The sequence below is a fragment of the Drosophila teissieri genome, chromosome X, assembly GCF_016746235.2.
Source record: "Drosophila teissieri strain GT53w chromosome X, Prin_Dtei_1.1, whole genome shotgun sequence".
Taxonomy (NCBI): Eukaryota; Metazoa; Arthropoda; class Insecta; order Diptera; family Drosophilidae; genus Drosophila; species Drosophila teissieri.
The window spans coordinates 5,919,312-5,944,615 of record NC_053034.1 but is presented as its reverse complement, the minus strand read 5'-3'; the positions used below and the strand labels follow the sequence as shown (position 1 = coordinate 5,944,615).

General features: G+C 44.9%; 1 protein-coding gene across 7 annotated transcripts in view; it reads left to right on the top strand.

Annotated features, from left to right (window-relative positions):
• The window catches only part of LOC122624770 (protein kinase shaggy), a 45,100-nt gene that overhangs the window by 15,590 nt on the left and 4,206 nt on the right, over nt 1–25,304 (top strand). For 4 of the 7 annotated variants that reach the window (XM_043804466.1, XM_043804467.1, XM_043804468.1 and 1 more), the window contains 7 exons: nt 20,654–20,844; nt 20,916–20,999; nt 21,931–22,041; nt 22,114–22,351; nt 22,408–22,601; nt 23,689–23,878; nt 23,955–24,401. In XM_043804466.1, the coding sequence (XP_043660401.1) occupies nt 20,654–20,844; nt 20,916–20,999; nt 21,931–22,041; nt 22,114–22,351; nt 22,408–22,601; nt 23,689–23,878; nt 23,955–24,401 (1,455 nt within the window). Of the gene's footprint in view, nt 1–10,332; nt 12,701–20,653; nt 20,845–20,915; nt 21,000–21,930; nt 22,042–22,113; nt 22,352–22,407; nt 22,602–23,688; nt 23,879–23,954; nt 24,402–24,678; nt 25,095–25,304 lie in introns of those variants that run through there. The other 3 variants (XM_043804464.1, XM_043804463.1, XM_043804465.1) reach the window with 3 other exon arrangements.

Here is a 25,304-nt window from a genome sequence, read left to right as displayed (position 1 = left end):
CACTTGTTGTTTCCATCCATATATGTATGATCCCATATTTTTTCACCAGTTTTGTGAACAATTTGGTTTGCCAAATCTAAGGCGATGCTTTTCCTAATGCATTTCGAATGTCAAAGGGGGTCGCTTGTATCGGAGTTCTTTGACGATTCTATCGTATTCACTTTCAGCCCGATTACACCTCTTATCAGTGAAGTATCTTTGATTTCCACCCATATGTATCTGCATCTGTATCTGTATCTCACTTGATGCGCAGCCAGTTGACTTTGTTTCACTGCAGCCACGCGTTCCCCATCGATCTGAGCTGAAATGATCCTTTTATAAATATTTGCACGTCTCGATTTACATTTCTGCTTGTTGTTTTTGTATTTATGGCATTTTTGTATTTATCGCTAACGATGACGCGCTTAATACGACCAAAAGTCGAAATGTTATGGCCCCCCGCCGATTTCTCACGCCCATTTTTGGAGGTGAATCGGAGCTTTGGCATTTTTGGTAACCAGAAATGTTGTCGCCACTGCAAATACGAACAAAATATACATAATAAAATGCGGAATCCGGTGCAACCTTACTCAAAAGTAGCAAATGCGAATAGAGTGCGTTTCGTTGTGCACTTCCGGTTATAAAATATGTCTTTCCATATATAATAAACTAAGCTATTGCTCTATAAACTAAAGATGGGAATACTTTGGTTGCTAGTTTTGTTGTTTAACAAGAACATTATGAATAGTTAATTGTTAATCAATCAATTGTTTGGTTACGATGGGCACTGAACTTTTGTCAATAAAGACGCATACTTGGGCACAAAGGAACCTGCTGACGTAGTCGCATTCTTGTTATCGATCAATTAACGTTTTTCACTTCGATTTGCAATAAAGTAATTCGTACAATAATAATGACAAGGCAGGACGGGATGGTACGTTATCGAGGCAGGGGAAGGGAATATGAGTAAAAATAAAGTTAACGATATGCCAGTAAACAATGTGGGTTGGACACAAGCTGTCCAAGAAGCCACTCGATGCGACGACTTGGGTTATAAAAGTTCGACAACAGTTTTCACAGCACGCGCTGTTCCATTCCGTTTTGTTCCATTCGAAAATTGCCTTTTCTTTTTGTTTGCTCAATTAATTAACTTATTTTTTATTGCACACAATTCCATTAAATGCCTGTTGTCCGTTGATTGGATTGTGGGGATTGTGTGTGGAGCATACAAATCTATTGGAGCATGTGGCCACCATCATGTTGGCACTAAAATTTTACTAATAGCTGCGCACAGCTTGAAAACTACGTTCCTTGTTTTGGATCTCTTCAGGACTTGCTCTTCCTGTATGGTGGGAATTACGCGTCGTTCGATCAGTGACTGTCATCAGGTTTTGGTTTCGATGGAATTGATTGACAGCAGGTGACAAGTGGAAACTAATCTTTAAATTGAGTTCTAAGTGGAAATATTGTCAATTAAGGGGTGTTGGTGCCAGGGGGCTCGAAGCCGCTTTGCTTTGCTTTGCTTGTGCTTTATGGTGCCCGTTTTTGCGGAAACTCGAATAGCGCAGCACGAAAAGTGCAATTAATTTATGCGAGAATGTGGAAATGGCGGAAAAGCATTCGCCTTTGTGACGCACCGCTCCTCCTCACATTTATGTGTTTTGCACCAGGTGAATGGGAAAAAGGTCTTTACTTCTATGACTTCGCCTCGAATGCGCTTTTAACCTTTGCGGTTTTGATTTGGCTTTGGCCATTTGCTGTTCTTTTGTTGGTGGGCCTTTTGGCGTGTGGTGCGTGGTGTGTGTGCTGTGTGGTGTGTGAGTGCGAGGCCAGTAAACCACATATTGAAACCAGTTGTGTGGTGTTCGCAAGTGTTTCCAACTACGCCGCCCACCTGCCCCTTTCCCATCGTTCCCGCCCCCCAAATGGGCAAGGCCGATTATCGACCGCTGGTGGTCGAAGCCGAAGGCTGCGAAGAAAAAGCAAACAACGAGCCGTTTAGAAAGTGACCAACTGTTAGTTAAAGTTGTCTTTTGCCTTAATTGATCTGTTGCGTTTATTTCTCGTTTCATTCTGCAGTTTCAGGTTAACGGTCGTGCCTGGCCTTGGCTGTGTTCTATTCCGTTGTGCCAACAACGCTCTGGTTGGGATTTAACCAGCTGAAAACGGGCATATTTACCAACTGTAATGATTTGGATTTGTATTTGGTTGCGCTTAATTGGTTTCGTTGTGGTTATAACCTCTGTGTTCCATGCCACCGTTTCAGCCTGGAGCACATTTGGCCTTGACTGTCCGTGCTCCATTCCAATTCTCATTCGTTCCGCTCGTTCCACTTAACACATCGCCCAGGCGTCAATTAATTGATCAACAGAGGGAACGTTTTGCATCCAAAAATAGACACCAAATATTATCACTTGCCTTTTGTCTATTTTTAATGCAAATTTTGTGGGCAGATAAAATGTGGAGGGAATGGGGAATTGGGGGATGGGGAGAAAAGGACGTTTAATCAGCGGCGCGTGGCGTCTAACGAAATTATCGCATGACCAACTAAATCGGCTGAACCCACCATCCCCCCACTCCTGCTCATCCAGTGATTACACTGAGATTTTTCGCCGCTCGCCAAAACTTTCCAGTCTGCTGCACAACAATGTGAAACGGAACACGAAACGTTCCTCTTCTTGATTCACATATGTATATATCTATCTTGTACATACATATTGACTGACTTGAATACGTATCTACGTATCTTCTGCGTTTCGTTGCGAATCTTTTGGCGCAATTAGCGTGCACAATTAGCACATCTCTAGTACACTCGTAGCGCCGTCCTTTTCCAGCTCGCTTGCGTGCAAATTTAATTAGCGGCCCATGCGCCCGGCCAGAGAGCCAGAAAGAGACGGCAAGAAGGGAAGTACTGCATGAATTATTGGATGGAAATTAAATGGCATCGAGGTGAAGTCGGAGGTCTGAGGTCTCTTGTCCACAACTCCCAATTATCGATGAAAAAGAAAGACACACAAATTTTCCACTGTACGACGATCTGCAATTAGCACTTTGGTATTTATGCGCCGAATTCATTTTCCGCCTTGCAAATTTGCCCACGGCAAATATAAACATACTGTATTGGGACTAGCACTTAGCGTGGATCCATCAATAATCCGCTTACCGCTTATCGCTTATCACGTGCTTCCCCAAACGCCCCCGAGTGTCAATTTGAGCTGGCGTTTGTAATTCGCAGTAGTTTTCGACTTTTTCGGACTTTTGCAGGCTCACCACCGGTCACCCACCGGTGGCGTCTGGTCTGAACCGAATCTGAGGCAACTTGGCCCAACTTGCTTGCCATCTTCCGGTGCACTAGCACTAGTACTAGTATTGTGTGAAAAGTGGGTCTTGCTGTTTGTCTGTCTGTCTGGGGGAAATCTTATCGCACGCATGTAGAGTTGGGCTCGCCTGCCGTCTGGTGTCATCGAGTGTCCGCGCCAGATACAGATACAATGTGTTTACGTTACGTAGTCAGAGCGTAGATTGGGCAAAAATAAAAAATAAAATACAAAATACTTGAGCTCTCATCTTGGTAAAGTATATTTACCACCCAGAATAGCTTTTCTATCCCATTACTGCGTTTATGCGATGCACTTTTCACGCACTTTGCTCAATGAAAAGTGGTTACGTTTTACTCACTATCAGGCATTCCTATCAGCTGAGACCCAAGAAAAGCGTACATTTTTCGTGATTCGCATAAGAATCCGTGTTTCGCCCAGTTTGAGTTAACGCTTTTACGAAATCGTGAAACCTTACAGCATAAACGTACATAGTTCATGAAGGAGGTATGTCGGCGAACTTTTTGAAGGGTTATGTGGCTAACTTCTGTGCTTTCGATTTTAAACAATAATGCGGGGAAGCACAATGAAAATGAAACATAAAGAGAAACAGAAACAAAGACAACAAGAAAAACAACACAAAGGCGTTTCAAGAAACAGGGGAAACGGCGAGAAAGAAGCAGAAACTTCAACATTCGCCTGACGTAAATGCTGCCACGCATTGCGTCATTGTGGGACTGAAGTGGGAGTGAGAGGGGCGATACTGTGCGAGTGAGATGGCTGCATGCGTGAGAGAGAGAGAGCAGCTTTCGTTGCTACTCTCATGCGAGCATTTGTCGGCTTTTTCTGCTCATTAATGATTCGATTTTTGTTTTATATTTTGTGGTTTTGTGTGTGAGTTTGTGCCTTTGTTGATGACACACGGTTCACTTATTCAACGAGCGGTGAGAGGGGGTGAGCCAAAAAATAAAAACAAAAACAAGAAGGAGGAGAAGGAGAGCTTGTCTATAAATAAACCAACATTTTGGTAAACTTTACGCGTTGCAAGCGCTTTCCTCTGTAATAAATTGTGCGTAATATTTGTGGGAAAAATCGGGGAAAATTTGGGAAAATCTAAATATCATAGTGACCTCAATTTTCGAGTTCACTATCTCTAACGATTGCTGATTGAATTGGCTGATGCAATTCATTGATGGCTTGCGTACAACTTTGCCATTCGGTTTTTTCTATTTTGGATTTAATTGATTAATAGCTAAGGGTTTTTAAAGCGCTGAGTTGAAGGCAGTTCGCTGGCTTACTTTTGCATATATACTTTTGCCTCTTTGTTTTGTTTCTCAGATTTCTTGGCTCGATTTTTTTTGCACTTGGGGGACAACCCAAGTACTTGGAACTCCGCATTTAGTCAGCGCTCGTTGAAATTGTCTTGGTTTTTTCCTTCGCTTGGTTTTGAATGGCTAAAAATGGGCAGTGACTAAGCCAATGCCAATTTAAGTGGCTTTAACCCATTGGGGCCGCTTAAAGCAGAGTTGTTGTTTTTTTTTTTTTTGAAAAAATTACAGTGTAGTGTCTAATCGTACAACAACCACTCATAAGCTTTATGAGTTGACTCACTGTGTTTTGGTTTATATGCAAATTGTGTTCTGTTTTTATTTTTACAATCGCAGTCGTTGTGACTTTCCCATAAATTCCAAAAAAATAAACAAAAATATTTTGTAATTCCTTATCAATGTGGAAAACGCTTCTTCGCTGCCTTGTTGTTTATTTGTTTACATTAAGCAACCGAACGTTGTTCTTGTTTTTGTTGTTGTTGTTGTTTGTCATGTAATTATGATAATCAAGTGCAGTAAAAACGAAAACAAAGGACTCTTGGCAACAAGAAGGGGTTTTTCGACGGGGGTTTTGGGGATTGCCATACGTTCTCATACATATTATGGTGTGAGGTTTTTTAGAGTGGATTGGATTGCCGCTTATCATCGCAAGTTAATCTCCTCTCCCAGTTCATACTCACATATTCATATATACACGATCGTGTACTTATATATGTTCTATATGCATACTTAAATGCGTCCATATAGGGGGCCATATAGATAGGCGATACATGATCCGAGGTGCTTCAATATAACCCCCGCTCTCTTCCCCGTTCCCAATTAACAGAGAAAAGTACTTAGCACACATACACACACATGGCCAAAGTTCACTTTCGGCTAAGCGTTTTATATTATTTTTGATTAATTAGGCAATTTGCTAGAACCGTTGTTGTTCTTTATTGTTGCCACTTTTTATTTGCTGATAAGATTGGGCCATGAAATGCGACGTGCACGTGTGGTTTTGGCGCAAGTCGAGTCCCTCCTGCTTCCGCCCACCAGAAGCTAAAATCCACTCCAGAATCGGTGCTTTGGTTTGGCGACAACTTGACATTCAGCCATTCAGACCGCTGGTTTTTGTTGGCCGTCTTGGCCGTATTGAGTGCATGGTTAAGCACTGAAAGTGAATTTCAATTTCAAGTAGCAGTGGGATTTTAAGTGGATGAGTGACACGAATTGCGTTATTATTCGATTGGTCATACATACGAGTGTACATACATAGTTTCATGGAATAGCGGTTCGCTGGCACTGGCTGGTAGTTTGGCAACATAATCTGGGCTCCTCATTTCCTCGAACTTATATACTATGTATGCATAACGTTTCTAGTAACCGATACTACATATATACTTGTAGTTAGCTCTCGTTTTGTACCAGGGTTCTTTGTCAGTAGTGCCCTCGTTTGTATTTTCTTGCCTTGGGTTATATTTGTGTTTCCATTGTTTCCATTTTCCGCTTATCTCTTGCTGCAACTATTAATTTTGAGCTAAATTAACTAATCAATTGATAATAGGTTGCTCTAAATGTACAACTACAACATGCATATATATTCAATGTTTTTCTCCAAGTTTCTTCGTTGCCATGTTATCACTTTGTTGTCATATAAGTGGGTTAAATAATTATCATATAATTGCCGTTCTAATGATACGAGCAAACGCATACGCCGCTGCCTAATCAACCAATATTGATTGTTTTTATTATACATGCATTTATTTACATATAGGGATTTCTGAAAATATATTACATATATTTATATATTTACATGTTTTCTTTGCGTCGAGAATTAAGCTATTATTACCACAAATTATCGCATTTCGAGACACCAGTTTGGACGTTGAGCTTGTTGTTTCGGTTTCTACCAGTTTTGGGTTGTTCTTGCTGCCATTTGAACTAGATATAGATAGGTGAGGTGTGGGTGGGAATTGGTAATTGGGTGGCGGTTGCCACCAGGGTTGGGCATTCACTAATCGCGTGTTGGCTTTGCCACCTTCCCCCCTTCCCCCTCATCACCTCTCCTTTGTGTTGTGCGCTTCCTTTTCCTCCAATTTTCCAGAGCTGGCTCGTCTTTTTACCATTTCGACGGCTTTGTATTGCTGGCTTTGTGCGCCATAATTTTCCTTGTGCATGAAATGTCCCATTGTCTTCTGCTTGTCGTTTTCCCCTATCCCATGCAAATAGTAACTACACTTCTTGAGGGCTTTTTCTAGAAAGTAATTTGTGCTTGTAATATGTACCAATACGATACAAGATTGTTCCACTCTGAACTCCATTTCCGCTTGCAACCAGTTTACGTTTGTTTATCGTTATCGCTGTAATCGGCGTTCGCCACCATTGCTATCGAAGTCATATGCCTTTAAGATGTTAATCGACGTCGGTGTGATGCGATGTGCAGTCTGTCATGGGTTAATTGCCTGGTCAGCTCTAATTATTGATTGCCGACTCGGTCATTAGCAGCTGGCGAAGGAAGTCAACGATAGCGATAGCCATGCTCAAGCTTCTTCTGTCTTTTCTTTTTCGGTCTACATGCAAACATACAAACATATATATATAAATATACATATGCTGGTATGTATGAATACTTTACCACCCCCTGCGTAGTAGGGGGTGGGCTTTTGTGTATCAGCCCAGTGCCTCCCACTTTTAGTTGGTTCTTTGTTGACTGTTGGTATTCTCGAGTCTTTGGCAAATATGTACTACGAGTAGATGCGCAAAATTTCCTGTGGCGCTTTGCTCTTCAATCCGCCTCATTTAATGATATTCTCGTCTTATTTCTTTCCCAAATGAAATGCAAATGTTTTACTTTTTGCTATTTGCTATTTTCTTTCCATCCATTTCATTTTTTGTTCTATTTTATGCTGTTCTATGCGCTCGTCGATGCGAACTTTCACTTTCGCGCGGTTGCCGAGGTGGCCAACAGATGGTGCTGGCGTGCAAGCAACAGGCGTTGCTGAAACAGTGGAATTGGAACGCATTCGGTGTATTTTTGGTTCTCCCTGCTTGTTTTTCTTTTGCTAATTATTTGTTGCTTATTTATATTTCACTTTCGATTTCGAATGCCGCCTCAACAGTATTTTTAGTTGCGATTCAGTTCGATAGCCTAGACCTCAAAAAGGGGCACGGTACGAATGGTAAATGGTATAAAACATGTTTTGGTTTGACATTTTTCCCGCATTCGCAATCAATATATTCCCCAGCCGGTATAAATAGCCCGTAAAAGCATGTCTTGGGGCAATTACCACTGTTAATAATACCAACCACGGCAAATGCCAGAGCGCATTATCGACATGCAAGTTCAAGACCAAGTAAACAAGAACCACAACCGCTAGGCTCACACGCCCCTCACAGGCCCCTCACAAGCCCAAGACCCACCAGACCGACCAGCCTTTCTCTGTGAAAACCCCACTCACTTAAGCCCGCGCCAACTCATTTGCTATTTAAATGGGAGTTGACTCGAAACTGGAACCCACCGGCACGTGGCTTATATCGATTGAAATGTAAAAAAACAGTATTGTCCTGTGTGGTACATTTCAAACGTGATATTCACAGCCAGTTCCAATTGGCTGCTCTTTTCTCGAAAGTAGATTTCAATGTATTAATATCCCTCTCATAAGAACTATACTGCCTACAGCGGAAACTTGTTTATTTTTTACTTAACGTAACGTACAATTAACATAATAATTCCCAGGTGTGCATTAGAAAAACAACCAATTTGTTATTATTTATTACACTAAATTATTTCCAGAATGGCTAATAGGTAAATGTCCCTATACGGCCCAATAAGCCACCCAACAAGTGCCCATTCGATGGTGTACTGCAAGTAATAACTTATAGACATTATGTATTTAAGGCTTGGGATTGGGGCTCTGCGTCTTTTCTAAGCGCCAATGTCAAGTCAATAACATTAAAGCAAATGACGCAGTGGCAACCAGAATCGGTTGCTTGGTTGGTTAGTAGGGGTTGTTCGCAGGCGAAAGTGCAAGAGGTGAATGGGTTTACGGAAGAAAGTTCGCGAACGTGTGGCCTAACTAAGACCGATTGATGTTAGGTGTAGTCCGACTTGTATGATATTTAACAAAGTTTAATAGTAACAATAAAGTATTTTAAAGTTGAGCTCCGAGCTTTTTCCTTCATCTACGAATGCATTATCCACGGGTGTTTTTTTTTGACGTTCTGATACATTGCACACCCTGTAGGGACTGCATCACCCTGTAGGTAGCTTTGTTCATCCCCCAACTAGCAGGGTTTCGTGTTTCTGTTTCTTTATTATTATTTTCCCGTTTCGTGTTGTTTTTGTGCCATGGCATGACCTAACCAACTAAGCCAACAAACTGACCTGAGCACCCTTCACTACTCCCCGTGCCGCCCACTTTCCCTTCCCCGACTCCCGCCCCTTGTTGGACACTTGTCATCGTCTGCAAAACCGCTTTCAACCTGAAACCAACCCGTTCGCCGTTTAGGGGAATTGGACTTACGGACGGAGACTCGTGCAATAATTGTGTTGCCTCTTTGATGGGGTTTGTCTTTGGTCTATTGCGCACTGTGTGTTGACCATTGTTGATTTTTTTTCTTTTTTGTTAATGTTTACCTTCTATACGTTTGCCATTGTTCCGTTCCCTGTGTAGTTGTTTTCTTGGCAAACGACCCAATCGCATTTAAATACGACTTGCTGACTCTCCCCTTATTCGCAGAATTGCGTCGATGTTCCTTATCCTCGAATCACTTTTAACTTTTACTTTAACTTTACCATTAACTTTATGGCGCCATTATTCAGAGTCGACATCTATAGATGCGATCTAGATGGTACGACACCAATTGGCATATATACATTTATATACTCCATTTTTCTATGGAGTATTTGCATTCAACTGATATTCCTTCCATAATTTCCGTTTTTGATAATGCTCATTGCAGTGCTTTTGCTAGCACATCGTTCCAGATGCCGTTAAGCTGTTGCTTAATTTATAATTCGTTCTTGTTTAATTTAACACCTCCGCACTTCAGGTCTCTTGATAAATGTGTGCAGTTGTAAATTAATGGGCTCGGCAACAAGAGCAATGCCTACCCACCCATAGGCATGCATAGGTAAATAAAATAAAAAATAAAAAACGCTGTTGTTTTATTGTTGTTTCTTTTTTTGGCTTTTAGTGTAGTATTTTTAATGCTGATAAATGGCAGTTTAAAGTAGTGATAAGATAAAGCCTTCACGGCGGCAAGAGGAATGAGGGGAGAAGAAGATGCCAGAAGCTTATCATTTTCGGCTGGTGCCATCTCTTTCGCGCCCCCAGAATTGCATCTGCGTGTTCCATTCCATTGTGTCCCGGTCTCAGGCAGGTGTTTCGCTGCCAAACGTTGCACATTTGACCGATGAAAGTTTGGTCGCCATCTCGCTCTGCATCCGTTTGCCCCGCTCATTGTTCTGTTCTCTCCCTCTCCCTTTCTCTTTCTGGTCGCTGCGTTGTGTTCCATTGCCACTCGTTCCTCCGTCCATCACATACTCGTATGTGTGTTGGCTTGGCGTGCGTCAGCGATAATAATTTGGAATTTGAGTTGTCGTTTTCGCTCTGTTTCGCTCTTTCTCCTTCTCTTTCTCTCTGCGTTTCTGTTTCTGTTTCTCGGTTTCGTTTGAGCTTCTCGAGTTCTCAGTTCATTCGCGACCTTAAAGGCGGCCGCACATGTTGCACGCTAAGAAAAACGGACCAGAACAGAACAGAACGGAACAGACCACACAAATAAATAACCCAAATAGACAGTAAAATATTGAAAATCACAAAGATCTCCCATTTCTGTTTTTTTTTTTGGTTTTTGTTCTTGTTTTTCGTGTGAGTGTGTTTAAATTTGAATACTTTTTGTTTGGCTTTTCTCTATATTCCTGACGGTTTTAACAAACCGCACTGCTGGTCTAAATTTAGCCAGAAAGTCAAAATAGAACAAATTGGTGTTTGAAAATGCAGCAAAAACAGCAAAAGTTCGTGTAACGAAATCGAAAACAACCACTAATTTGTTTACCCGATTTGAATATAATATTAGGCAATGTGACTGTGAAGCGCCAACACAAAGAAAAACCAAAAATTAAAAAAACTTAAATAAAATCAAAAAGTGATTGAAAGTACCATCATACTGAAAAACTGTGCCGCTTAAGACGCTTGATAAGTTTTAAAGAACCGAAAGGGAAATACTCTAACGCCTAGAGTATTTAACAGACCATTGAAAACCTGATGGCAACAACAACAACCACGCAGGCAGCAGGAGCTGCACCAGCTCTCAACTTATTGCCCGCCAGCAATGATAACACAAATAACACACTGATCAACAACAACAATAATAGTAATAATAATAATAACAACAGTAACAGTAATAATAACAACAACGTGACAAGCCAGCCGATTAAAATACCGCTGACCGAGCGCTTCTCATCGCAAACATCGACGGGCTCGGCGGACAGCGGCGTAATTGTTTCCAGTGCATCGCAGCAGCAACTGCAGTTGCCGCCACCGCGCAGCAGCAGTGGCTCGCTGAGCCTGCCACAGGCGCCACCTGGCGGCAAGTGGCGGCAGAAGCAGCAGCGCCAGCAGCTGCTGCTCAGCCAGGACAGCGGCATCGAAAATGGTGTCACCACCACCACCAGCAGCACCACCACCTCCTCCCGTCAATCGAAAGCCAAAGCCAAAGCCAAGGACAACCAGGGCGTGGGAAAAGCCAGTCACAATGCCACAAGCTCGAACGAGTGCGGCGCCCAGTCGAACAGCAGCAGCGAGAGCCTGGGCAGCAACTGCTCCGAGGCGCAGGATCAGCAGCGAGTAAGGGCCTCCTCCGCCCTGGAGCTCAGCAGCAGCGGCGGCGTGGACACGCCCGTCATCGGCGGTGTCATGGGCGGTGTGGGCAGTGTGGGCAACAGCATCTTGCGCAGCCGCATTAAGTACAAGAGTACGAACAGCACCGGAACCCAGGGATTCGATGTGGAGGACCGCATCGATGAGGTGGATATCTGTGATGACGACGTCGACTGCGATGATCGCGGATCGGAGATCGAGGAGGAGGACGAGGACGACGGCGTCAATGTGGACGACGATGTCGAGGAGGCCGACAACCAGTCGGACAATCAGTCGGGTATTATAATCAACCTCAAGAGCAAAACCGAACAAGAGGAGGCGGCGGCCCACGACGACGAGGTGGATGCCAAGCCGAAGAACCGACTTCTGCCGCCGGATCAGGCGGAACTCACAGTGGCGGCGGCCATGGCCCGTCGCCGGGATGCCAAGAGCCTGGCCACCGATGGCCACATCTATTTCCCGCTGCTCAAGATCAGCGAGGATCCGCACATTGATGCGAAGCTGATCAATCGCAAGGATGGCCTCCAGGACACCATGTATTATTTGGACGAGTTCGGCAGTCCCAAGTTGCGGGAGAAGTTCGCCCGCAAGCAGAAGCAACTGCTCGCCAAGCAGCAGAAGCAGATGATGAAGCGGGAGCGAAGGAGCGAGGAGCAGCGCAAGAAGCGAAACACCACCGTGGCGTCCAACTTGGCGGCCAGCGGAGCGGTGGTGGACGACACCAAAGATGATTACAAACAACAACAACAACCACACTGTGATACTAGCTCTAGGAGCAAACATAACTCGGTACCCAATCCCCCCAGCCACCTCCATCCGAATCACAACCATCACAGCCATCTCGTTGTGCCTGTGGATGAGGACGTGGACGTGGATGTGGATGTGCACGTGGCTGCCGCCAGCGACGTGGACAGCGGTGCCGTCAAGATGCGCCGCCACAGCCACGACAACCACTACGACCGAATCCCCCGGAGCAATGCCACCACCATCACCACCCGCCCTGCAATCGATCACCAGTCGCAGAACATCGAGGACGTCGAGCAAGGAGCCGAGCCCCATATCGATGGCGAAGCGGATCAGGATCCGGAGCTGGACGCGGATGCGGATGCGGACAGCGATGGGAGCGGCGAGAACGTTAAGACTGCCAAATTGGCCAGAACACAGTCCTGCGTCAGTTGGACCAAAGTGGTGCAAAAGTTCAAGAATATACTAGGTAAAATCTGCTGCCCAGCTTAGACTTAAACTTCAACTTACAGATCAAATTAAACTTAAGCGGGGAAGTTAAGTAAGATAGTAACTAGTATAGACTATAGCCTACAGCATATAGACTTCAAAGCTGTCGCCGACTTTGCTTTCTGATAATAGAGATTTTCTTCAATGGATAGATAGATAGATAGATACTTTTTCGGAGCTTTTCCATTCTTATCAATTGCTTTAAGCTGTGATTTCTAAAGTCTTTCATTTCCTTTCTTCCATTTGTAGGTAAGTGTCGATTGAATGGAAACACAAATTCCTCATAACTCCTGAGGGTTATCGTATCGGGTGAGATTGTTCTATGTACACACACACACACACACACATCTATACACATTTATACACACATAGATAAGTATTTTTATATGGGGATACGCGCGGTACGTTTATGGGTACGGAAAATTTTCGGAGATTTAATGTAAAGTGATAAAGGTCTGGCTGCCATTCTCTGCTATTAGTCAAGGCAAGAAATGATGCATAATACATAATCGTTTTATGACACATCTCTCGTTGTGATTTATGAACTTTTGATCGTAATGCAGTATGTGTATACTTTATGGCACTCTTCTCTAAGGGAAGTTGGGTCAATAACCCACCCAGTGAGTGCATATTTCCATTTCCATTTTTCCGATAGCTTTGTGTCAAGCCTTTTTGCTCTGCTGAGATAAACAAGGGGATAAACGAGCCTATATGGGGGATCGCATTCTCCCCTTTATTGCCATGCACAACATACTCGTACACATAAAATCTATATGTACAATGTGATCTTGGCTTTATTATGGAAAAAGCAGTCAGCAGTCGGCAGCCGAGAGTCGACAGGCGGCCGATAAGCCGAAGCGGAATATTCTCGCCCAGCTCTACAACAGGCCATTTCTCAGTTGTTGCATTTCATTCGTCGTTGATAAGGAAATCCGACGAGGAGCTCTGATTTACGCCAGCTGATGTTGATTTCTTCGCCTACTCACTTACACAGTATACTTTATGACTGGCAAACTTTGTATTAAGCGTATATTATGTATATTATGTGTTGTTAAAGTAGACAGTCATACTAACTGAATTAGTGCGCACAAAGTGACCGACGAGTTTTCGGCATGCATTATGACAGAGATTATAGAGATCTAGTTACCACCCACCCACCTGTGTCATTCGATAGGACGCCTTTGTAGTCTGTTGTCCCCAGATCCCACTACCGCCCAAATGGGCGTTTTAGGTATATACAAATATATACAAACTGGTTGGCAGTTGCATCATTTTGGAATCTTGGCTCGTGAACTTAGCGAAGCGTTAACGCTGCGGTGCGAGAAGTGGCAATCCGCCCTTTACGACTTACGATCTACGACTTACACCGCATGGAATGGATGGCACTGTGTCACAGCGTGCTTGTCACCTACGTATCATCAGCGTGTCATCAACAGCACAAGTCGGCGACTCAGTTCCCATGCGGCAAGTTGTGGAAGTGATTTGCAGATGCTGACTGATAAAGGGAAGGAAGACAGAACTCAGTGTTGGCAGTTACCATTCAGAACTTGGTTACTCCAATTTCTCGCCGTGTAGAGATCAGTTCAAAGCTGAGGCAGCCTGCATGTTCAGAGATCGGCAGTAAAGAGATCAAGAAGCACGCGGCTATATTGCTTACAGCGCTGATTATATATAGCCATATGTATATGCATATATATATGAACCCCCGACTGTCGCCGAGGGGGAAGTGGGAGGTGGGAGGAATTGGGGATTCGGGAGCAGAGATTACGCCGTGTTAGTAGCTGTTGTTTTTGTTTTTTGTTAACGCTCGACAATCACGCGCTCGTTTCATAAAACGGATGACAGAGCGAAAAAACTTTTCCAAAAATATCAAAGCCCAACAAAACATGCATATATTGAGCAGCTTGTGAAATGTATTTATACTTATATGCCAGCAAAGACGAGTCGAGTCGCGTATTATGTACAAGTCTAAATACACTCGTATATTCACTAAATCTGTGACCAAACGGAGGCGTGTCTCTGTTTTCTGTTTCTGTTTTTTTGCTTTCTGGTTTTTTTGTACGCCGCCCTCTCACCTCATTTCCTTTCTACCCTGCCCTGCCTCACTTTCGATTTGGACTTTTAAATGGGGAAAAATATGTTTTTGTTACTCACTAGTACTAGTAGCTGGTACTATTTGCTACTCAGATGATTATTAACTTAGTGAAGAGCTAGGAAGCCTGCAACCTGTGCAACCTGTTGCGCTTTTGGATATTTTCAAGATCGCAGTTGCAGCGTCGTTGTTTGTTCCACATTGATTACGGATCTGATTAGGAATGACAACAATATTGCAATTTGTGTATTTGTACTGAGGGCGATGCAACCACTGATTAGTGATGCTATTTTCATCAGTCGGTTACAGCGATGGAAATGTTTTATTTAGCATTTGTCCAGCTGTTCTCCATTGCCGTTTTCCATTCGCGCCTGCTTTTATTTTAAATTGCTTTATTTTATTTTATGTTATGTCAACTCGCATTCAATACTTGTTTGATCAGCTGCGAACAGAGCATGTTCAATAGGTTCTAGATGCCAGATAACAGATAACCAGATACCCAGATAACCAGATAGCCAGATAACCAGATACTAGTAGTTCTCTTTAGAATGCACCTCGCGACTTATTGATTTCTCTTCGGCTAAATGGCTTCCTTGTTTTTGTTTTGAGTATTTGCACTTTGAGGTCTTCTAACGATTGCTTCGCTGATGGGCGGTATTTGGGTATTTGGGCTTCACATCGATATGGGAATACAAAAGATACGAAATATACAAAGTATAGAAAGATGCAAAAGAGAAAAGTGTTGCCCGATTTCATTTTCTTGCTGGCATTCAAAAGTATGCAATGGAAAGTGCTGCTCATGCAGCCAAGTCGATGCGATAAAGGAGGAGAACCCCTTTTGCTGATAATGATTTAGATGGAGGTGACAGTGAGGTGAGGTGGATTCATTTCTATAAGGTTGCCAAATGCCGCAGATTGTGGGGCATCTCGTGATCTCCGCCCGCGTGGTGTCTTCATCTGGGCATCCCTCTTGCTCCGCCACGCTTATCGATCCTCTATCGATCTGCCCTCTCGTTTGCCCAAAAACCGTGATCGACAGATTGCTTTCGCAGCCAATAAAATAAAATCAATTCAATTCAATTCAATTAAATGAAGTCTATATGCAAACTAGTCTACTATATTCTGCTGCATATGCACTAGCGCCCAGAGAAAAATGGCATCGATAGAGTAGAGTATATTTTTTAATTGTCAGCGACGGCAAAGGCAAGGTGAAGATTGCGAGTCCCATATAGAAAACAAAACTACTCTAAACTGTAAAAAAATAAGCCGCTCACTGGGGCTATATGTACATAAGTTTACCCTTCAGATGTTCCAGTTTTGGCTGAACCTTAAAAGGGTTTTATTATGCCCTAAATGGAGTGGGGAAATCCAAAGGATTATCGCTCTACATCATTTAAGTATCACTTTTTGGGGTTTTCCAAATGTTTCCTTGAAATTCGAACGTTTAAGGTGGGCGGGTATATAACTTAGTTGGGGCTTTTGGGGCGTGGTTCAACTGAACCTGAAGTTGAATTCGTTTTTGGCACGGAATCGACGTGTTGAACTGAGGCGATGACTCCACACACAGATATCCAGTGATGGGGGTGCAAAATGCCAGTTTTCGGGGTAGATCCCGATTACTGTTTCGCGGTAACGCTTTCCATTTTCCATTTATTGCTCCATCCGTCTGCGGTCGTCTTCGCCCCACTTGCCCCCCTTCACGTGGCACTGCGTCATGGCATTTTGCATGCCACCTCGCCGCCCACGCCCCCTTTTTTTGCGGCTGAGTGGTGCCAAATGCTTGTATATCGATTAGTTGCCGTCGTCGGTCGGTGGCGGCACAACAAATTGCCTTGCCACTCGGACAGCTCCAAGTGTTCCACCAGCTGCAGCGCCCCTTTGCTCCACCCGCTGCAGCGCCCCTTTGCTCCACCCTGCACCTTTCCCACTTTCCACCTTGTCGATATAGTTTTTCAATGTTTGGCTAGGCGGAGGTGTGTGTGTTTGTGATTTGCCTAATGATAATTTGATTGATTTGGTCGCGCAGGTCGCAGTCCTGCGGAAACTCAATTGATTAATGTGAGAATGGCGGCGGAGGAACTGAACAGAAATGATTTACAACTGATGAATCGATCAAATCGATAAGTGCACATGGTACACACACTGGGAATGTCGGAAAAATCCCAAAATAATATATACCCATTGATATGCCCTTTGTGGACCCTTTTGATTCATTCGAAAGTGTGATACTATCGATTCACAAAGTATATGGCCCAATAAGGCAAATTGGTTTATCAGCAAGCACACACAAATATTTCATTATCAATTGCCAAAGTGCAAGTCTAGACTAGTGCAGCATTACTAAAGCTTTCTAACTTAGAGCTAACATTTAAACATTTCGCATTTGATCTTATCTCTCCTCTGTGGCAGATGCAGATGCAATGAGAAACAATGTCAATGCTATTGGGGCTTTAATTTTCGTCGCATTTGTGCTTCTAATTGATTCATTAAAATGAAATAAATTTGATTTGCATTTGCATGTGCTGCGTGTATCCTTTGATTGGTCTTCTTCGTCGTCTATTCTCTCGAATTCTTCTGGCGAATCTTCGTTCTTCGTTCTCCGCTCCTCCTCATTCTTCTCCGTCGCATTGAACTGTCAGTTGTCTGTCGTCAGAAGGGGGGCGGGGGCCATAAGGGGGCGTGGCTGTCGCATGCTTGACCACGCTTGGCTGCCACTGTCTTTCTTCTGTCCGCCTGTCGACTGTCTTCTGTCCTCTGTCTTCAGTCTGCTGGGTCTTCTGGGTCTTCTGGGGGTCTGCAGTGCACTTTCTTCACTTCTTTGGCCTTATCGCAATTTTGCCTCAATTAAAATTGTGCCCAAAGCGCAGCAAATGGTACGCGATAATTGTGGGGATGATGATTAGTAGGCTTTTATGTTTTCAAGCGCGTTTTAAACGATCGAAGAACGATTGAGTGGACCGCATTCGTGTGGATCGCATGTGGAACCAAAGCGACCGATCGCCCTTCGTGTGCCATTCGACTTGCAATCTCTTCTGCTTCCCTGCTACTCTGCATCTCTGGGTCTCTCAGCTGTCGCCCTCATCGCCTTCATCGTGTTCGTCGTGTTGTCCTCTGCCTGCTTCCATTTCTTGTCGCCAATTGTGCAGCGGTTGCTCGAGCGATCGGATCGTTGGATCGTCGAAAGCGGAACGGATCGAAACGGATCGGATCGGAAAAGCACTCCTCTTTCTACTTCTCCTTCTCCTTTTCCTTTTCCTAAAACAAAAAAAAAAAAAAACAAAAAAAACATCCGAAAGATCGAAGATCGTACTATTTATTTCGGTTCGCAATCTTATTTTTTACTGTGATATGCGACTTTGTTGTCGTTGTTCGTTCGGTGGTGCCGCGTGTTTGCATTTTTGCTATTTGAAGATCGATCGATCGATCGATTGATCTGCACACAAAGCGAACGAAACGTCAAGTGACCGAAAATAAAACTAGGCCAAAGCCTGCCCCACACCGCCGTACACAGAGAGAAATTGCATTTGTCAGTTTGTATGGAGTGTTTTTGAAAGCCTATTTTTGTCCTTTCGAAACTGGACCATTGGACACGTTAAATGATTATCCATTTCAAAATCACAATCACAATCACTTGATTAAGATACATTTTGTATCTGCAAAAAAAAAAAGCTCTAAACTTGCGTAATATGTAGGAATTGAAGCAATTGCTTGCGTATATACACTTCGTATATTTTCCAAGAAATGTTGCCTACACTTTAATCAATCAATCGGCCAGCTTCTAGAACTTTGTGGCATTGATTTCTCCTGCGTTTATGCTTTCTGTGGCTAAAATAAGTTCAAAACTTGGCTAAAACTTGTTCAAATTAATATTTTGTCCCAAAACGAGTTTCGAAAATAGGCTTGAAATATTAATTTAGCTGCCGTTCCGCGCAATCTCTGATTTTATATATATACATGTATATTTTTTTTGCGTGTAAGGCATCACTAGAGCGCTATACCCCCACCACCACCACTGACACGGTGGGTCAGTGCTTCAGTGGTCCGTAGTTCAGTGGTTCAGTGGTTCAGTAAACCAGCGGTGGCCAGAACTCCACGCTCAAGGTGGATAAGTCACAGGTGGTGCCCGTGGCGGTGCCGCGTGGTGTCCGCAAGGTGGTGCGAGTGGTGCGCAAGAAGAAGCTGCCGCCCAGCAGTGGGTCGGTGAACGAGGCCAGCGAATCGGATGGAGCTGGCTCTGGCACCACCACCTCCGGCAGGCAGAACTCCATCGACGCCACCAAACCGCCCGCCAAGGTCATCAAGAACAAACGGGGCTCCTTTGGCGGTGGCGGTGGCAGTGGCGTTGGTGGTGCTGCGCCACCCATCCCGTTGGCGACCAAAAAAAAGAACAAGCGTCGGTCCTCCAGCGAGGAGGAGGAGGAGAGCACCTGCAACGAAAGCCCCACCGAATCCGAGCCGGAATCCGGTTCGGGCAGCTCCTCCAGTGCCGGCAGCGAATCTGAGTCGGACAGCGAGACCAGCAGCAGCAGCACCTCCACCTCCGAGTCCTCCCATGCAGGGCGCAAGTCGAAGGCCAATGGCAAACACAAACCGCTCTCGGCAGCGGCCAAGGCGGCCCAGTCCGCCTGCTCGTCGTCCTTGGTGGTGGCCGCCGCTCTGAAGAAGAGCAAACCACCGAACCGGAGCGGCAGTGGAGCCAGCATCGCCAGTGCCGGCGGCGGCGGAGGAGGAGCAGGAAAGCAGTACAAGGACCCAAGTACAGAGATAGCATCCAGACGAACAGCACCCTAGTATTCCCAGATCCCCAAATGTGATCCACACGCACAGAGATAAAGGGAAAAAAGTTGTATTAACTAACATACCCGACAGAAAGCAGGGAGCGGAATTTAGATTAGAACTATAGAGCGATAGTATTTGGAAGCCCACAAGTACGAACCCCTCAAGTTGTGTGACCACCAGAATCGACAGTGATGCGAGGGGCAGTAGCAGCTGCCCCATCATCATCATCGCCATCATCATCATCATGATCATGGCATCGGCATCTTTGGCGCCAATGCCAAAATTAATTAGCAACAAAAATGCAAAGGGTTCGCTTGGATATTGCAGGGAAAAATCAGACTCAGCATAATAATAATAATAATAATAATAATGGTTCTTAGCACTTCTTTTAGTTGCTATCTAGTATGCTAAATGTTTTTAGTAGAGATGCAGGTGTGACATTATTTAAATCTCTTTCATACTCTTTGAATTTCAATTTTCAAAAGACTTTAATTTGCAACTCAACTCAACAGTGGACTACACTGTGCACATCTTTTTATCTCTGTTTCTTGTACCCCAAATCCAACTTCCTGACTGCAACACTTTATCCCAACTCTTCTGTCTGTGCCTCCAAGTCGTGTTTGTTTAGTTGAGCTCCACCTTCACCTTCTCCCGAGTGATTCTTTCCTCCCAACCCCTCGTTGTTCCGCTGTTTTCGTTTCGAGATGATCCCTGATCGGGGATAATGAGTGATCGATCCGATATGCTGACAATATCTTGTGTGATTCGTGTCCGATTTGTGTGCAGGCATGAAACAACTGATCGGCAAGCTGAACGACCTGTGGCCCGAGCACAGCGTTGCACTGTCCATTCCAAAGGAGGTCGATAGGAGCAAGGAGAAGCTGGAGGGCGCCTGGGAGACGACAGGTGTATAAACCATCTATATTTACTTGAAATATATCTAAAAATATTCAGTGTGTGTGTGTGCTTAGAATAAGTTGGGTTGCATACGATGAGGGAAGCTCCGTACCTAAATACTCGTACATTCGAACTAACATTTCATTTGCTTGTGCCCCGAAACAGGTCGCGATGGTTCTAAAATCACAACAGTTGTTGCAACACCCGGCCAAGGCACCGATCGCGTACAAGAGGTCTCCTATACAGACACAAAGGTCATCGGCAATGGCAGCTTCGGCGTCGTGTTCCAGGCAAAGCTTTGCGACACCGGCGAACTGGTGGCAATCAAAAAAGTTTTACAAGACAGACGATTTAAGGTAAGCACCCACAACGAACATCTATCTATCTATTGATCCAGGACTAACCATGCCATTTCTCCTTTCCACAGAATCGCGAATTGCAAATTATGCGCAAATTGGAGCATTGTAATATTGTGAAGCTTTTGTACTTTTTCTATTCGAGTGGTGAAAAGGTAAGAACACTGATCCCTGATCAAGTAGCAACCCGTTTTTGTGGGGGAGTTGGACTGCTGACGTTGCCCAGCATTGGCAATTACTTAGTACGTTTGCAGTTGCAAGTCCAGCAAATCCATTCCAACCAAGAGGAGTTCAGATGCAAGTGTGTATACAACTGACAGCTGCGTTTAGCTTTGTTTCCAGCTAATTTCTTGATGGTTAAACCGTACTAAGTATTTATTTTCAGCTGATCTGAGCTTTCGCTTAGCATTTCTCTCGACAGCTTTATGAGTTGAGCAATTACCGAATTGAAACGAATCTCTTTCACTTGCATATCGAAACTGAAACTGAAACTGATACTGATACTGAAACCGAATCCGAATCCAAATCCGATATCGAAACTGAATCTGAAATCGAAATCGGTCACTAGCTGGCCGAGTTCCCCATCGATTTGGGCATATTCGCGAGTGTGCTGAAGCCGCAGGTATCCCAGATCTCAAAGTTCTACGTTCTCAGTTCTCCAGCTCAGCTCAGATCATTCAGCGACTTGCTCTCACTCGATTCTCGATCTTTCTCTATCTCTCATAAACGAATCCGTTAACAATCCTTGCTATGTATTAGAGAAACGTATTAAAGTACAATGAAACGTACAGAAGATCACACCGCATGGTACAACCTCCTCAGTGAATCAAATCCTGCCGCTATGCTAGTTTGCTAGACTCAGAGTTAAATGTCGCCAATACGACGACCGTACAACCCCGATAAAATAAAAAAAAAAACCAAAACGCATGTCGACAGCTCGCAACTGCATCGGTCAGCTCCCCTCAGAACCCAGACTCCCATACGCATCCGCACATGGATCATATACGCCTGACCCCAACCCGAACCTAATCTTTGACTGCTCTGATATCGGTAACTAATCTTATGTTCTCCCCCTCCAATTCGCAGCGTGATGAAGTATTTTTGAATTTAGTCCTCGAATATATACCAGAAACCGTATACAAAGTGGCTCGCCAATATGCCAAAACCAAGCAAACGATACCAATCAACTTTATTCGGGTGAGTCTGCTCCACACACTTCACCTCCTGCCTCAGCACTAACTCTACTATCTTTCTGCTCTTTTTTGATAGCTCTACATGTATCAACTGTTCAGAAGTTTGGCCTACATCCACTCGCTGGGCATTTGCCATCGTGATATCAAGCCGCAGAACCTTCTGCTCGATCCGGAGACGGCTGTGCTGAAGCTCTGTGACTTTGGCAGCGCCAAACAGCTGCTGCACGGCGAGCCGAATGTGTCGTATATCTGCTCCCGGTATTACCGCGCCCCCGAGCTCATCTTTGGCGCCATCAATTATACAACAAAGATCGGTGAGTAACACACCACCACTTCAATCGCATTAAATGTAACGCCTCTGCCTTTCCAGATGTGTGGAGTGCCGGTTGCGTTTTGGCCGAGCTACTGCTGGGCCAGCCCATCTTCCCTGGCGATTCCGGTGTGGATCAGCTCGTCGAGGTCATCAAGGTCCTGGGCACACCGACAAGAGAACAGATACGCGAGATGAATCCAAACTACACGGAATTCAAGTTCCCCCAGATTAAGAGTCATCCATGGCAGAAAGTAAGTGGCTAAGTGGCCAAGTTACCAGGAATTGCATTGGCTCGATTATGATTACCGATTTCCCCCCACGCGCTTTTCGCTCTTGTGACCCACTGCACTCTTCTCTTGGGGGGAAAACTCCTAAAACCCAAAACTCATTGTTACTTGTACAAGTGTTTCTAACCGAAAATTGTGTGTACATATACAAACTCGTTGCAGTCACTACTCGAACGCACCCAATTTCCAAACGCCCTAAACCAGAAACAACGATTGAGAGTAAGCCAAGAAACGCATCGAACAAAAAGTGTTAAGCAAAATGACCCACAACCAAATTAAATAAGCACAATGCAAAGCCACTTGCAGCCACATTTGCTCTACAAATCATGCAGGGGGTTAAATGGTTAATGGTTAATGCATTGAAATCGATGCCATGTCATGACTACTGCCCATTCTTGCTGTACTTGTTCTCCCAACTGATAAACCTGGTTTATCCAAAAGCTTTCTGGGTTTTCTCAGCTATTAACTGCAGAGCCATCAGATGCAGCCGCCTCAATCAATACGCATTTCATGCTCCACCACACAGGGATGATGGGTATAGTGGGTATACTCAGATTTCGCTTGGGATGCACTTCCATTGGCTTCAAGTTTCATGCTTTTCACAGCTTTTCGCCAGCTCTCCTCGCAGCTGTACAGAGCTGTACAAAGAAGTTATACATTGGTTTAATTGATTGATTTATTGGATTTGACTTGGAGTTGCATTTAATTGATTGTTTTTGGTTTCTTGCCCTGCCTACTGCCGACGTTTGTTTTGAACCGTAAAAAGAATGAAGAATGATCGCTTTCGTTTCGCTTTTCATATGATTTGAAATGCGAAACAGAACGATCGAATCTGTAAATACGAACGCTTCCTCTGTGTTCTCGTTTGTGTCCTGTCCAATTCTACGATGATTGCCTCACCGCCCGCCCCTGTTGCCCAGTTGCCCAATTGCCCTGTTGACCTATTGACCAATTGTGTCCCGCCTAGTTGTTGAGTCCCGCAAGAAAGTCCGTGACCATCTTTGCACTATTTACCATTATTTAATCGAATTTGAACTCCTCCCACTCGCAGGTTTTCCGTATACGCACTCCTACAGAAGCTATCAACTTGGTGTCCCTGCTGCTCGAGTACACGCCCAGTGCCCGGATCACACCGCTCAAGGCCTGTGCACATCCGTTCTTCGATGAGCTGCGCATGGAGGGCAACCACACCTTGCCCAACGGCCGCGAGATGCCGCCGCTATTCAACTTCACAGAGCATGGTAAGAGATTGCTCGGCCAGGATTCATTGCAGCCAGATTCATTTCAACACTAATGTTCGTTCCCTTCCACCCACAGAGCTCTCCATACAGCCCAGCCTAGTGCCGCAGTTGTTGCCCAAGCATCTGCAGAACGCATCCGGACCTGGCGCCAATCGATCCTCGGCCGGCGGAGCAGCCTCCGCTGCGGCCAGCGGCTCCACCAGCGTCTCGTCAACGGGCAGCGGTGCCTCGGCGGAAGGCTCCGCCCAGCCACAACAGTCGCAGGGCACAGCAGCCGCTGCGGGCTCCGGATCGGGCGGAGCAACAGCAGGCACCGGCGGAGCGAGTGCCGGCGGAGTGCCCGGATCTGGCAACAACAGCAGCAGCGGCGGAGCATCCGGAGCGCCGACCGCCGTCGCTGCCGGCGCCAATGCCGCCGTCGCTGGCGGTGCTGGTGGTGGTGGTGGAGCTGGCGCGGCGACCGCAGCTGCCACAGCAGCTGGCGCTATAGGCGCGACTAACGCCGGCGGCGCCAATGTAACAGGTGAGTAAGCGGTGGGCCATGCAGCTTCTCCCGCCTCCTGCTCCTTGTCACCTCCCACTCATCCACCTCCTTCCACCAATCCCACACCGTCATAGCATCAGTATCGTATCGTATCTTCAGCGATTCAGCTTCCTCTTTTCCGAATCAAGGCTCGATTTGAAATCCAGTTTCCGTATTTGCAATGAGTTTGCAGCACTTAACTACGATACGATACTCTGATCTTGGCCATCTGCCCGCTGTACACAATCCCATACTACATCCATCGCCCGATCCTTAGCTGGTGTCCATCTCATGCTGCGGCCGCAACGCAAACGGCCGTTGTCAGGGAAGCCCTTCCTGCGCAATCCGGCCAACATCTGAGCTGAGATTCCGAGCAGCCAACTTCGCACTGAAATACCCCAGCACCGTTCCTTAATCCATCTATCGATCCATCCATCCATCAAGCACCTCCCAAGACCCAAGCAAACCCAGGGAAAGATACGAGTAGATGCGGTGACCAGTAGACCCGTAGAAGAATGCGTGTGATTCGAGGGTGAAGAGTGGAAATCAAGAATTGAAACAAGAATCAAGAATTAAGTATTGAAGCAAGAATCCAGAATTGAAACAATTATTAAGAATCAAGAAAAAATCCCTGTTGTAGTTATCTTTTATTTTTTCAGTTAAATATAATATAAATCAGTTATTGCCAAGTTACAACCAGCAAATCGTTACTCAAGTAAAAGTTTCAATGGGGTTTTGTGAATGGTTTCAAGTTTAAAAACCACAAATTTGAGATCTTCAAAGGAGGCAGTTCGGTTGAGAATATCTTTCCCAGGTTTGCTTATCATTCATGCCCGGAAAATCCTTTCCTTTCCTGCACTGATATTACACTCGCCCAATTTCGAATAAATCGGGATATAATGA